The sequence below is a fragment of the Oryza brachyantha genome, chromosome 1 (genome assembly GCF_000231095.2).
Source record: "Oryza brachyantha chromosome 1, ObraRS2, whole genome shotgun sequence".
Taxonomy (NCBI): domain Eukaryota; kingdom Viridiplantae; phylum Streptophyta; class Magnoliopsida; order Poales; family Poaceae; genus Oryza; species Oryza brachyantha.
The window spans coordinates 1981816-1994973 of record NC_023163.2 but is presented as its reverse complement, the minus strand read 5'-3'; the positions used below and the strand labels follow the sequence as shown (position 1 = coordinate 1994973).

At 38.3% G+C, this 13158-nt stretch overlaps 2 protein-coding genes across 3 annotated transcripts; both read left to right on the top strand.

Annotated features, from left to right (window-relative positions):
* Positions 1–4163: 4163 nt before the first annotated feature.
* On the top strand, positions 4164–6041 carry LOC102716727 (metallothionein-like protein 2A). The gene is made up of 3 exons (XM_006643695.3): positions 4164–4342; positions 4833–4910; positions 5606–6041. Exons 1-3 carry the CDS (start codon positions 4278–4280, stop codon positions 5709–5711), a joined length of 249 nt encoding a protein of 82 aa, XP_006643758.1. The 5' UTR covers positions 4164–4277; the 3' UTR covers positions 5712–6041.
* A 1942-nt stretch (positions 6042–7983) lies between these two features.
* LOC102716254 (putative disease resistance RPP13-like protein 1) lies at positions 7984–12530 on the top strand. Of its 2 annotated transcripts, XM_006643693.3 has the most exons (3): positions 7984–8044; positions 8544–11605; positions 12097–12530. In XM_006643693.3, the coding sequence occupies exon 2, from the start codon at positions 8629–8631 to the stop codon at positions 11599–11601; it is 2973 nt and encodes a 990-aa protein (XP_006643756.1). In that variant the 5' UTR covers positions 7984–8044; positions 8544–8628; the 3' UTR covers positions 11602–11605; positions 12097–12530. The 2 variants fall into 2 exon arrangements, with proteins under 2 accessions (XP_006643756.1, XP_006643757.1); XM_006643694.3 differs by lacking the exon at positions 7984–8044 and having other exon boundaries at positions 8429–11605; positions 12108–12530.
* The last annotated feature ends 628 nt before the right edge of the window (positions 12531–13158 follow it).

The window sequence follows — 13158 nt, the reverse complement described above, 5'->3', positions numbered from 1 at the left end:
GAACATAAATTTATCTGTCAACGAATGATGAGGAGCAGGAAATCATGTATTTATTCTGAAATTCTCCATAAAGAGCTGTTGATTCTGCCTAAAATTCCATGAAAAAAATTATCTTGGCCCAATAGAAGCCATGTGTACTTCTATTGGGCCAGATGTATCTGGGCTTATGTGTCGGCCTTACTTTTTTTCTTTTTCTACAATTTCACTGTCTACAGACAATGATACGACAGACAGTTCTTGCTAGTATATCAAGTGAAGCATCTAGGCCAATCTACACGTATGGCTGTTCCGTATCTGAAATGTTAATTTTTTTCTATTCATCAACGAATAGGAGCCAATCACCTGGTATTGCCGTTACAATTTTACCGATGAATTCCGTTAACGATAAAGGCTCCCCTCGTTTCGCCTTTCGGAGAAATAAGAAAAACACGTTTTTACAAATAAAATATAATTTACAGATAAAACTTTTATATACGTGTTCATAGCGACTCAAAAGCAAAATATGTAAAAGAAATTATGATAAAAAACCATAAAATCAAGTTCTAAATTAAGTTCTAAAATTGGTTTATAAATAGACGCAACTGCGGAACAATGGAACCCAAAGTTTCTGAAGCTAGAACTTTCTTCAGAGTTCAGACAGTCCATGTGAGAACTTACACGGGTTATTATCAATTCGCTGTGCAATCGAAGAAGATTAGACACCTGGTCCTGGAGCTATGGAGAGTTTTTCAGAGACGTTATCCAATTATTATCCACAGGACGGACGTACCTAAGACATCTGAAAACGCAAGAAATTTGGCTTCCATTGTCATCATATTAACTGAAAAAGAAGGCCTGATAAACAGATAAGACTTTTGTGTCAACGACTTTGGAAATCGACTGTACCAGGAATAGAGAAGTGTGACACTCCTATTTGGGACGATCGATATGGCACCAATCATACATGACACAAGTAATCACTTTTGACATCATTCTCGTTGGAAATCACTTTGATAAATCAAAGTTAGATCATGATCACCACGCCCACCGGCAGGCATTGGTTGATGCTAGGACTTCAGAGTAAAGTTCAAAATATCATCACTGTCAGCTAATAGAAAAGATTAGGAACAAGTCATCTACTTGAGTTTTTTTGTTCTTCGGGTTTGAACAGTGGTAGAGATTTCTGAAGATATCTGAAGAACAAGGTGCTTTTATGTAATGAAATTTACTAGCATTCAAATTCGTAACAACCTACAAATACTTCTAGTGATGTCTTCTGTAGAATTATTTGCCATGTCAATCACCTTTCGTCTATTTTTATTTACGTCTACGTACTCTTCCATCTCAAAAAGCATCATAGTATTTTCTTTGTATTTTATTTTTTTATATTAATCGTAAAAATCTAAAATAATTATATTTTAAAAAGATGAGCAGTAACATTTCAAAGTCAAAATTCAGTGCTGGTGCTGTCTCTTTTCTATCCGAAAATGATACGCCCCATTTTCATTTGCCATATCTACTTCAGCTTTTATTTACTTGGCCTTCCAATTAACTATTCCACTATTTTATACTGTAAGATCTTTCTTTTAAAAAAAAAACAAACTTCTCTATATTTGATCAAAATTATATAAAAATATAGCGATATTTTGAACACAAAACAAATACTCTCGTAATATAGTTGATTTTCTACTTACTTAAACTAATTTAGTGTTATAAATGTTATCCTATTTTTCTATAAATTTGGTGACCCTTAAAAATTTTGACTTTAGAAAAAAAACCAAAAATAAATTGCTGCGTGCCTACCCTGACCATCATAGATAGTTATGGACTTGTGGGTTACACGTGTTTCAACTCGATACAAGGAATATAATATTTGAGAATTTCCTTTTTTTTTCTTTCAGTGATACCTGTCAAACATGAAAAGGTTTCTGATAGATACCAATATTAGTCGACCTGATATTTGTGTCACTGTCCATAGGAGAACGATATTGTCTATTCTGAATGTTTTCCATTTGTCCAAGTGAAATAAACTGATATTACGTGCAACTATGAGGTATTGAGATTGCAGAAAAGTTTCAGACTTCAGTTGATTGTAGTACTACCTCTATTTCTAAATAATTGACAGTGAGCACTGTACATTTACTCAATTTTACTACTCGTCTTCGTTGGAAACACTAGAAAAGTCACCATACTCTTTGAGTGTTTACGCATAAATATTTTTAATACTTAAAAATAAGTCGTCTTCCTTTCACTTTTTCTACTTGTAACAATCCTTACACGGATAGAGGGAAAAAATCCCCCTAAAATAGTAGGAACACAACTACCCATCTTAAAAGAAAATCCAAAAAACATATGCATGCCCATACGAAAAAAACTACAAGCCGTGCCTCTCTACACACAAAAAAAAGAAAAGAGAAAAATATCTACGACGCACACACCTGCACATGAAAAAGCAAAAAAGAAAAAGACAAAAAAAAATCTACAACGCATGCCCCTGCACACAAAAAAAGAAAAACATAAAATAAAAAATATCAAAAAATACCAATGCAACAACTGGCCAGGAATAAAGGAAATAAAAAAATACCATGACATGACTTTATTTATTATTTTAAAGCTTATTTTTTGTTAGTATGCTGGAAATAAAATTCTTGGTTAAATATATTTCCATTACCACACATGAATATAAACTAGCAATCGTAAAACCTTTGTTTACGTCTAGTTTAACAATTTAAGAAAAACTAGTAATCAAAGTTCTCTTTAGAGCGGAGTCTGCTCAGATCAATTGGTTAGGTTTACAGTGATTGAGCAAGACGAATAGAAAAAACATAACATTCTAACAGAAGAAATATAAGTGTAAAAAAAGGATTTATAAAATATAGAAAAGACATAGGAATGACCGTTTGATTGGACCATAGAAAAAATACAGGAATTTGAGGAGAGATAAAGACTCATATGATTTTTTCCATGAGGTTTTATCTCTTGTTAAATTTCCTTCAAAACTTATATGGAAATAGGCATTTCATAGGAATTTTATAGGATTTCATAGGGTTCATTCCTTTGATTCAAAGAGCTTCCTAGGAAAAATTTCAATAGAAATGAAATCCTCTAAAATTTATATGAATTTTCTTTGAATGAAAGAGGGCCTTGGACTTGGATCTGCTTTATGCCTACCTATTCCTACCTTACTATTGGGAGGCATTTCTGGACCATTTTCAATGTCATCAATTTCTTCATATGCTTGGATAGGCCCAACAACATCTTGGCCAGAATTTAATAGGTTTTATTTTAGTAACAAAGTGAACAATCTTTTAACATATGTACAGAATTTACGGGTATTAATTGCACCCACCATGCAACAACATCTAGGCCAACTAAAACCACATAAATCATGAATAAAATTTATTCAACAAAAGAGACTTTAAATTCAACTTGTAAACCTCCTATTACCATTCACCACTGCTACAACAGAAGCTTTGAGCAACCCAACAACAGCGGCATATTCAGAAATTTTAGTATGCGTGTTCCAATTTACATAAATTTCTTAAATATCACAAATACACGATATATAATATATACTCTTTAGTTTTTTTTATATTTGACACCATTGAATTTTCGATTATGTTTGGCTGTTCATCTATTTAATTTTTTATAGATTTGTATAATTATAGGGCATGCTTAAAGTTTTTTATAATAAATTAAATCATAAATTAATAATTATATAGAATTTTTTAAATAATACAACTGGTCAACGGATATTAAAAATCGATGGTGCCAAATAAAAATATAAGAGAGTAGGAGTATAATATCACAAGTATAAAATTGAATGAATATTTTTTTCTTTTTTCCCTCTTCAGGTGAGCCTTTTTTTTGTTATTTTTTATTTTCCTAGATCAACCATATATGCTCTCAGGCCACACAAACTAGACGCCAAGCTCACAGATCATACGTGATCACGCCCGCCGCCCCCCACCCTGCATCCGCATGCGTCTCCCTTGTCCGCGAGCGACGGACGACGATCCCCAGGAATAGCTCATCAATCAACAACCATCAGGGGCAAAACCGTAATCTCATCCCCCACCTCCCTCCCAGAGCGACGCCCGGTCAAGGCACCGGCCGCGATGCGCGCCACGTGGACGGCGGATGGCCTCCCTCCCGCGGTATAAGTAGAGGGCCCAGGTGACACTGGATTGTTCCGACTTCAGAGAAAATTCAGAGTGAGCGCTTCCTTCCTGTGCTTCTGTGCTGTGTGTGTGAGTGATCGCTGCCAGCTTGATTCGTGTGGTGATCTAGAGAGAGAGATGTCGTGCTGCGGAGGCAACTGCGGCTGCGGATCCGGCTGCAAGTGCGGCAGCGGCTGCGGAGGGTAAGATTTCAGATCATGGTGGTGCTATGATTTCTGAAGAAAACTTCTCTCATCTTGATAGATCTGTGTTGATCTCTCCATGCATGCATATGATGTCTGTCCGGTCTTTTCTTGATCTTGGTGAGATGAGAGGAGATTTCGGGTCATATTTCTGTTAACGGATCCGTAGATAAGTTCAGTTTATCATGCTATGCTGGTCTTTGATCTTGGTTTGCATGTTGCAGTACTGTGCCATGCCGCTCCTCTTGTTGCTCCTCTTGTTTAAGACATGGATGTTTTTCAGATATATAGAACATGTCATAGACTAACGATCTGTGGATAAATCTATCATTTTTTTTTCAAAAAAATTTTAGTGGAATTAGAATTCCTGATGGAAATTTCTGATTTATCCCATTCAGAGGAGCATGCAGCTGAAGACCTCAGTTTTCCCCGTCCTTAGAGAAAACAAGAAACATGTTCTGAATTTCTGATGATTTCTGCATGCGTGCAGGTGTAAGATGTACCCAGAGATGGCTGAGGGGGTGACCACCACCCAGACCGTCATCATGGGTGTTGCACCTTCCAAGGGGTATGTGCACCAATCCTTTTTTTTTTCTCCGTGCTTTCTACTTGTATTATTCTTAAGAACTCTTCGGAACAAATGAATTTTATAGATTTTCATAGAAAATATTTTAATTTCTCTAGTTTTTATTTGAAATACCATCAGCTTTCTGGCTATAAACTAATTTTTGTCATATTTTCTCTCTTTTTTTCTTCTACGTTACAAAGAACAAAACTTTCTGTTGAGAAGTTCACTACCTTGCTTGCTTTTTAAAGTGTACATATGACAAAATTGCACTGCTAGATAGTACTGTGCAGCGTAAGCATAACGATTGAAAACTTCATGCATATCACGACAATCTTTTTTCCTCCCCTTGCTGAAGAAACTGGTGCCTTTAATTTACACTGAAACTTCATAGCAACAATCCAAAGGAAATTGCTATGCGTATGACTTAACCATCCGACTTATCGTATGACTCAATTGATCAACGGCTATAGTAACACTCACTTGACCTCTTTTGTCTAATTGATCAACGGCTACAGTAACACTCACTTAGCCTCTTTTGTGACAGTGTTTTAGTCGTACGCAGTTAATACAATTGAGTCATACGGGACTCCAATCCAAAATGGTTTAATTAACCGAATTTCTGACCAAACACTATCATGTCTGGCTGAGTTCTAATTAACTCAATCTATGGCTGATTGATCCTCTGATGTGTGCAGTCACGCCGAGGGGGTCGAGGCCGGCGCCGCCGCCGGAGCCGGAGCCGAGAACGGGTGCAAGTGCGGCGACAACTGCACCTGCAACCCCTGCACCTGCGGCAAGTGAGAGGCAACCTCATGACAAACCCAAGGAAGGAGATGGAAGGGCTTAATTAGTACTGCTAGTAGTAGTGTGATCCGATCGTGTCACAAGTGATGAAATGCTTCTGTAACTTGTGTGTTATCCAGTGCGAAGAGTGTGATCTTCAGACTGAGGAGGAAATGCATGCTTGCTACTTAATAAGTGAAAGTGAGTAGTAGTGGTGCGGTAAGAATAAAGATGATGAGAGATCAGAGATCTATGGCTTGTGTATATGTAGTCCTTCCTCTCCAGTAATGTGGACTGAGTTGGTGGTACTAATAATTAATAATGGGAATCAGTGTCTCTTGCTGTTAATCTTGTTTCTCCTCAGTTTCATACTTGCATCCTGGAAAAGAATATAGCTTCTGGCCTACTTGGAATACACATCACAGAATGGGCTGAGCCATTGAATGAATCCATGTACAGCATTGTGTTCACTGTGGGCCTAAGTGGGTTGGATAATCCCTGAATGTTCCAAAAAGTGTAGCCCATGTTCTAATCCTGCACCAGGCTGGTCAGACGCCAAAAGCCCACAACTGATTTTTTTTTTAATAAGTCTTATAGTCCCTCAAGTTAGCCCTCCATTTAAAATTCCTTCTAGAACGACCAATACTGGATATTGGCCAGTTCAAACCGACTGACTCGAATTATTAATGCTGACAAGGATTTGAAAGAAGCCCGCCACTAATGGTAGCAAGCACACAGCACACGGATGGACATATACACTCACGTGCTTGTATGTTATGTAAATAGTTATACAAAATATAAAAAAAATTGATAAGATAAATAAATATAAGTTATATCACTTCATAAACATGTAAGTTTAAATTTAACTTCTACAAGTATAAATAAAACTGAGACTAAGCATACGCATATTTATAATTGTTTTGTTATTTTTACTATAACTTATAGAAGTTGAATTTAAACGTGGAGTGATATAACTCATATTTATCTATCTTATCAATTTTTTTTATATTTTTTTATAACTGTTTAGATGACATGCAGCAACGGGTAATATCTAGCGGTGTGCTAACAAACTGTGTGTCCAGTCACACAACTGCATATGCTGATGTGCAGTGGCGAGTAGCGACTACGAGGGATAGTGGGGCATATCGCAGAGCTCCAGCTCCAAGATCTTTGGTAAGTGTCAATCAGCCTCATTGCCTTAGACCATTCAGGGAAAAGGACTGGCTGGAACTCGCATGTTTGCAGCATTTTGGGGGCATTTCGTCCAACACCATCGCTTGTGCCTGGCTGCTAAACCGGTTTAGGTAAGAGATGAATCAGCTGGATGAGAACATGCTCGTTATTTTGTTCTACGGTGTGATCGAGGTTCAGTTCGACCTTAGGCCCATCTCTCTTTGCTTGTGGATCGCTGTCGTCGCCTTTTGATTTATCCAAGAGCATCATCTTTTTGGTTGGGTATATATTTTTCTTGCGTAGCTGATCGATCCTCTTATTTCTTGTGACTTGATTATGTGCGACTTGAGTAGTTGAGTGATACAAATGGTAGGGGTTCCTTTCGATGCTTTTATATGCTCTGAAACTTTGACCTTTGAAGCAAGTGGTTGGACGCGGATGAGCTGTTCGACGAAATGCCTAGGAGATTCTTGCGTGCATCTCCTTAGAGCTGCCGGTTTTAACTCTATGTCTTCTTTTTCCTGTGCTATACACTCTGATGATCTCATGCATCATTGTCTCTGTCATGTCCTGCCCAATATTAATGCAAAGAAACATAAAGATTTTTCATTTACCCCCTCTGCTCCAATGCTAATTGCGTGTTCGTGTAATATGTACTGGTGACAGGCAGCTAAACTAGCTTAAATGCTATATAATAGTTCTACACTTCTGTGTTTACGAAAAAAAAAATTCTAACACTTCTTCTGGTCTTTCTGGTGCAGGTAGAGAAGCACCATGTCTTTCTTAGGTGACATCAGGCAAAGAAAATAAAGCAACAAGTTGCCCCACTTCTAAAACAAAATCATGCTCTCTTCGTATTTTAATGGGTGACATTGTTGATTTTTTAGTGCACGTTTGACTATTCGTCTTATTTAAATATTTTATGCATAAATACAAAATGTGAGTTATAAAATTAATATATATTTAGTAATAAATCTGATCACAACAAAATAAACGATAATTTAGGAAGTTTTTTTTAATAAGACGAATAATTAAAAGTATGCTAAAAGGCCAACGGCATCATCTACTAAAATATGAAGAGAGTATTATTTTTGCCAAGTGGGTGATGAAAAATAGTACGCAGCCAAACCTTCAACTTGAATCACCCGAAAGAACCATCAACTTTAATCGCCTTGCGAGTGCGTAACACTATTTGGCCTTATTTTTACAATGCATCATTATTGAAACTTGCCTGAATAGACAAGGGGACTATAAATGTTGAAATAAATTAGTTTAGCCGATTACTCTCTCAGTTCATGAAAACATGTTGTTTTAACATGTTTCAAGTCAAACTTAAAAAACTTTGAACTTTAATATCTTTTTCAATATTTTGAGTTCAATACAACAAACATATGGGGTAAAATTTCCTCAAAAAAGTGATTTCATAATATTATAAATTTAGTGGTTTACAAATGTTTTGCAATAGAAACTGGTCATCAAAGTTGTAACTTAAAGACTGTGTTGATGTCTAAAACGACATGATTTGTAGCATAGGGAGGCAAATAGTTAAATGCCCCCATAGGGAGTAGGTGGCAATAAACAGAGAATTTATAACTTCTCCTTCTCATTACCTTCTCTAATCTCCAACTTTTGTCCTGCTATTGCAACAGCTCCTGACCTCTTCTAAGTGATCTGCAGCTTTGTGAGGTATCTCCTCTGGGATCTGCAGTTTCAACCTCCTCCCACATGAGAGATCCAATTGGAATCTTTAGGCTCTAGCACTATGGGCACAATTTTGGATTCTTTCACTTGGAAATTCTTGGAAAAGCTGGGTCAGCTTGTGGAGGATGAGGTTGTCATGACATTAAGTGTGAAAAAGGGAATCAAGAGCCTCATGAAAAACCTGGAATTCTTCCGCGCTGTCCGTGAAGATGCTGAGGCTCTAGCTATGGAGGATCCATGGATAGATTCATGGTGGAAGAACATGAGAGATGTTATGTTCGATGTTGATGACATAATAGATCTTTTCATGGTTCATTCACAGAAGCTGCTGCAGCCACCTAGACCGGTATGTTGCAATCAACTCAGGTTCTCTAGTTTTGCAAAGTTTTCATTTGATCACATGATTGCCAAAAGAATCATGAACATAAACGAAAAATTTGAAGAAATTAAAATGAACAAAGAAATGTTCAGCTTGGAGAGAACCACTCGGCCACAAGTCCAGATAACAATTGTTGACAGAAGGCAGACGTCTCCAGTAGATGAACTTGAGGTTGTTGGAGAAGATATCAGAAGGGCTATTGAAGACATGGTCAAAATGACTGTCAGAAATTGCTATGACAACAGATCAACAGTTTTTGGGATCCAGGGAATGGGAGGCATCGGTAAGACAACACTAGCTCAGAAGATATACAATGAGGAAAGGATAAGGGAGAAATTCCAAGTTCATATATGGCTGTGCATTTCTCAGAGCTACACAGAGACCGGTTTGTTAAAGCAGGCAATAAGGATGGCTGGAGGAATATGTGATCAACTAGAGACAAAGACTGAGCTTCTACCACTTCTAGTGGACACTATCAAAGAAAAGAGTGTTTTTCTTGTGCTGGATGATGTGTGGAAATCCGATGTATGGATTGACCTTCTCCAGTTGCCTTTTGAAAGGGGTTTGAATTCCCATGTCATCGTGACCACAAGAAACCTGGATGTTTTGGAAGAAATGCATGCAGTTTATACCCACAAGGTAAACAAGATGAATGATTGTGATGGTCTAGAACTACTGATGAAGAAGTCATTTGCGCCAAATGAACAAAGAAGACAATTCAGTGATGTTGGGCATCAAATAGTTAAAATGTGTGATGGACTTCCACTTGCCATCAAAGTTGTTGCAGGTGTCCTATCTACTAAAAGAACAAGGGCGGAATGGGAGAGCATCCGAGATAGCAAATGGTCTATTCATGGACTGCCCAAAGAACTAGAAGGCCCTCTGTACTTAAGCTACAACAACTTACCACCTGAACTTAAGCAATGCTTTCTATGGTGTGCGTTGTTACCATCAAATTTTGGGATTCGTCGGGATGCGGTTGCTTACTGGTGGGTTGCTGAAGGTTACGTGACGAAAGTGCACCAATACTCAATACATGAGGTCGCTGAAGAGTACTACCACGAGCTAATTAGAAGGAATCTTCTGCAGCCAAAACCAGAGTATGTAGACGAAGGCGTGTCAACAATGCATGATCTATTGAGGTCTCTTGGTCAATTTTTGACGAAGGATCACTCCTTATTCATGAATTTGAAAAATAGCAAAGCCTTATCGAATCTGCGCCACTTGGGGATCGGTAATGATGTAGAAGAAATACCTACTATAGAAGAACAAAAGTGCTTGAGGAGCCTTCTGATTTTTGATAACAAGAACTTCAAGATAATACATAAGGACATTTTCAGAGAGCTAAAGCATATCCGGGTCTTAGTTCTCAGTGGAACAAGCATCCAAATCATACCAGAGTCAGTGGGAAACTTACTGCTACTGAGGCTTCTAGATCTAAGCTATACAAAAATTGAGAAACTCCCAGAATCCATAGGCAATCTTACCAGCCTCGAATACCTTTCATTGCTTAGTTGCAAACATTTGGATAGCCTACCAGCTAGTGTGATGACACTCTCCAACATAAGTTTCCTTGAGCTAGTAAAGACTGGAATTGACCATGTTCCAAAGGGAATTGCAAAGTTGCAGAAACTCTGCAACCTTAGAGGAGTTTTCGAGAGCGCAACTGGATTTAGACTAGATGAACTTCAACGTCTCTCCAACATCCAACATCTGCGGGTTGAGAAGCTAGAAAAGGCAGCATCAACGGGTGCATTTGTACTCAAGAATAATCTTCATCTTCGAAAACTGTCTCTCTGCTGCACAGTGGGAGTAAATACTCATGATAAAACCCATTACCAGATTAACGAGATTGAGAGAATTCAACAAGTCTATGAGATACTAAGTCCATCGCCAAGTCTACTATATATATTTTTTTTGGGGTTCCCTGGTCTAAGATTCCCAGATTGGTTATGCTCTGAACCAGAGCATAATATGCCAAATTTGGGTCATATGCACCTCAATGAGTGTGTTTCATGTTCAGAGCTTCCACCAGCAGGTCAGATGCCAGAACTGCTGGTTTTTCAGATTAAAGGCGCAGATTCAATAGTGAACATTGGTGCAGACCTGCTAGGGAAAGGTGTCAGCAGTGCAAAGTGTATAACTGTTTTTCCAAAGCTCGAATTGCTTCTCATCATTGACATGGGAAATTTGGAAAATTGGTCTCTTAACACAGATTATTTGTGTGGCAGATCTGAACAGCTCGTTCTGATGCCTTGCCTTAAGCGTCTGTTTCTTAATGGCTGCCCAAAATTAAAGGCTCTCCCTGAAGACTTGCATAGGATTGCTAACTTACGAAGAATCCACATTGAAGGTGCTCACAAGCTGCAAGAAGTTGACAACCTTCCTTCAGTGTTATGGCTCAAGGTCAAGAACAACAGGTGTTTGAGGAGAATTTCCAATCTCTGTAAGCTGCAGGACTTGCTTGCACAGGACTGTCCAGCACTGGATCAGGCAGAGAATATAATCTCACTGAAAAGACTCTACATGGTTGATTGCCCTAATGCGATGCAATTCAGGATGTGCCTCCTGGAAGAGCAAGAACTTGCAGTCCGTGTTGTTACAACTGGCGCAGATGGCCGCGATATCTTTCCCGATGAATCTCTGTATAATTAGGCAGGTGAGAACAAAAAACAACTTAGGTGTAGTTCAAATACCTTCATAAGTTAGGCTCAATGTTCTCCTTGTTTAGAGTCTGTTTGTATTTAATTTATTTGCAGTTTTTGTTTTTCAACTCTGACTATTGCACCAAGACATGATGATTTTGTTGGTTGCTATTGCACCAGCCACCAAGACATGATGATTTTGTTGTTTGCTATACATGATCACAATATCATTATGCGGAAAATTACTGACCGGTAGAGGATGACGCCATTAGAGCCATGGGAGAGCTTGTAGTAGATGTAGTGGTGCGTTTGATGGAGATGCGCAGGTACCGGCGACCACTGACCGCCTAGAAATGTTGCTAATCTTCTAGGGAATTGGCTAAAAGGAGTTCAACTTAGGCTAAAAACTCAAGCTTTTGTAGGAGTGGCAGCTTTGTGTTGGGCGGTTTGGCTATGTAGGAATGATTTAGTCTTTAATGGCTCCGATACTAATTGCTTGTTGCAGGTAATTTTCAGGGGACTTTTTGGGCACGACAATGGTCGGTGCTGCTTAAAGAGGAAGATAGCCAGAAGATAAAGGAAGGATGCAATATTTTGGAGAAAAGAGTCTCAACCTTTGCTAACAGAGGCCAGAGGGTGGAATCTGAGAAGAAGGCTTGAAGAGTAGTGGTTTTGTGGCTTGGGTTGCTGGCTTGCTGCAGTGTTGTATTGTCATCCTTTACCAAGTTGTCTAGCTGTGCTACTGTGTGCTTTGTTGGTGTGTTGAGCCTAGTTCTCCTTTTGGTGTGTTCTTGCGTCTCTGTTAACCTGATATTAAAGTTTTGGGTCCAAGTACTCTTGTATGTTTTATTTTGGCTGAGTACACCCTTTGTTGGTGTAGAGTCCGGTTAATCCATTATCTAAAAAATGAGACCTTTTGTGGTAATTGTTTCTTTTCACGGCTCTCTCTGGGAATAACTTGTGTTCTGAGTTATGTTGGTTTCCTTGTTTTGCCTGGTGCAGTGCAGGGAAGCAGAATGGACATGCGAGGTTTGATTTAATAGTGGCAAGACCAGGTTATATTTGCACTATGATGCATTAGGTTTGGTGGAAGCGGTGGTGCTCAGTTACGCATATGCTTATAACAACTTCTGTGTCCCAGTTCTCATGTTTATAACAACGGAATCCTTGTAAATATGCACTTTATATTCGTTGGTGAAGCCAGATTTATGTTTGAAATGAACGAATTGTGATTAATACTATTCCCCGACTCTGAAATGAACGAATTGTGATGAACCCAACTCCCCCCCCCCCCCCCCGGTATGCAGGATTTAAGTTTTTTCCAGAACTGATTCGCAGTTGGCTAGTTCATACTGCTGCTTGCGGAGTGCAAATATCAGGCATTATCGATCTACGGAAGCCCCGGTGCTTAATTATTACAGCTACTTAATTCGTTTCATATTATATGGTATTTTTACTCTACCTAAATTTATTTATAAATTAATAAATATATTTTATATACGTATAAAAAGATATCTTAATGATCGACCTCCATTGCTGGTGTGTGAGGTGAGAGGGCATCATCAGT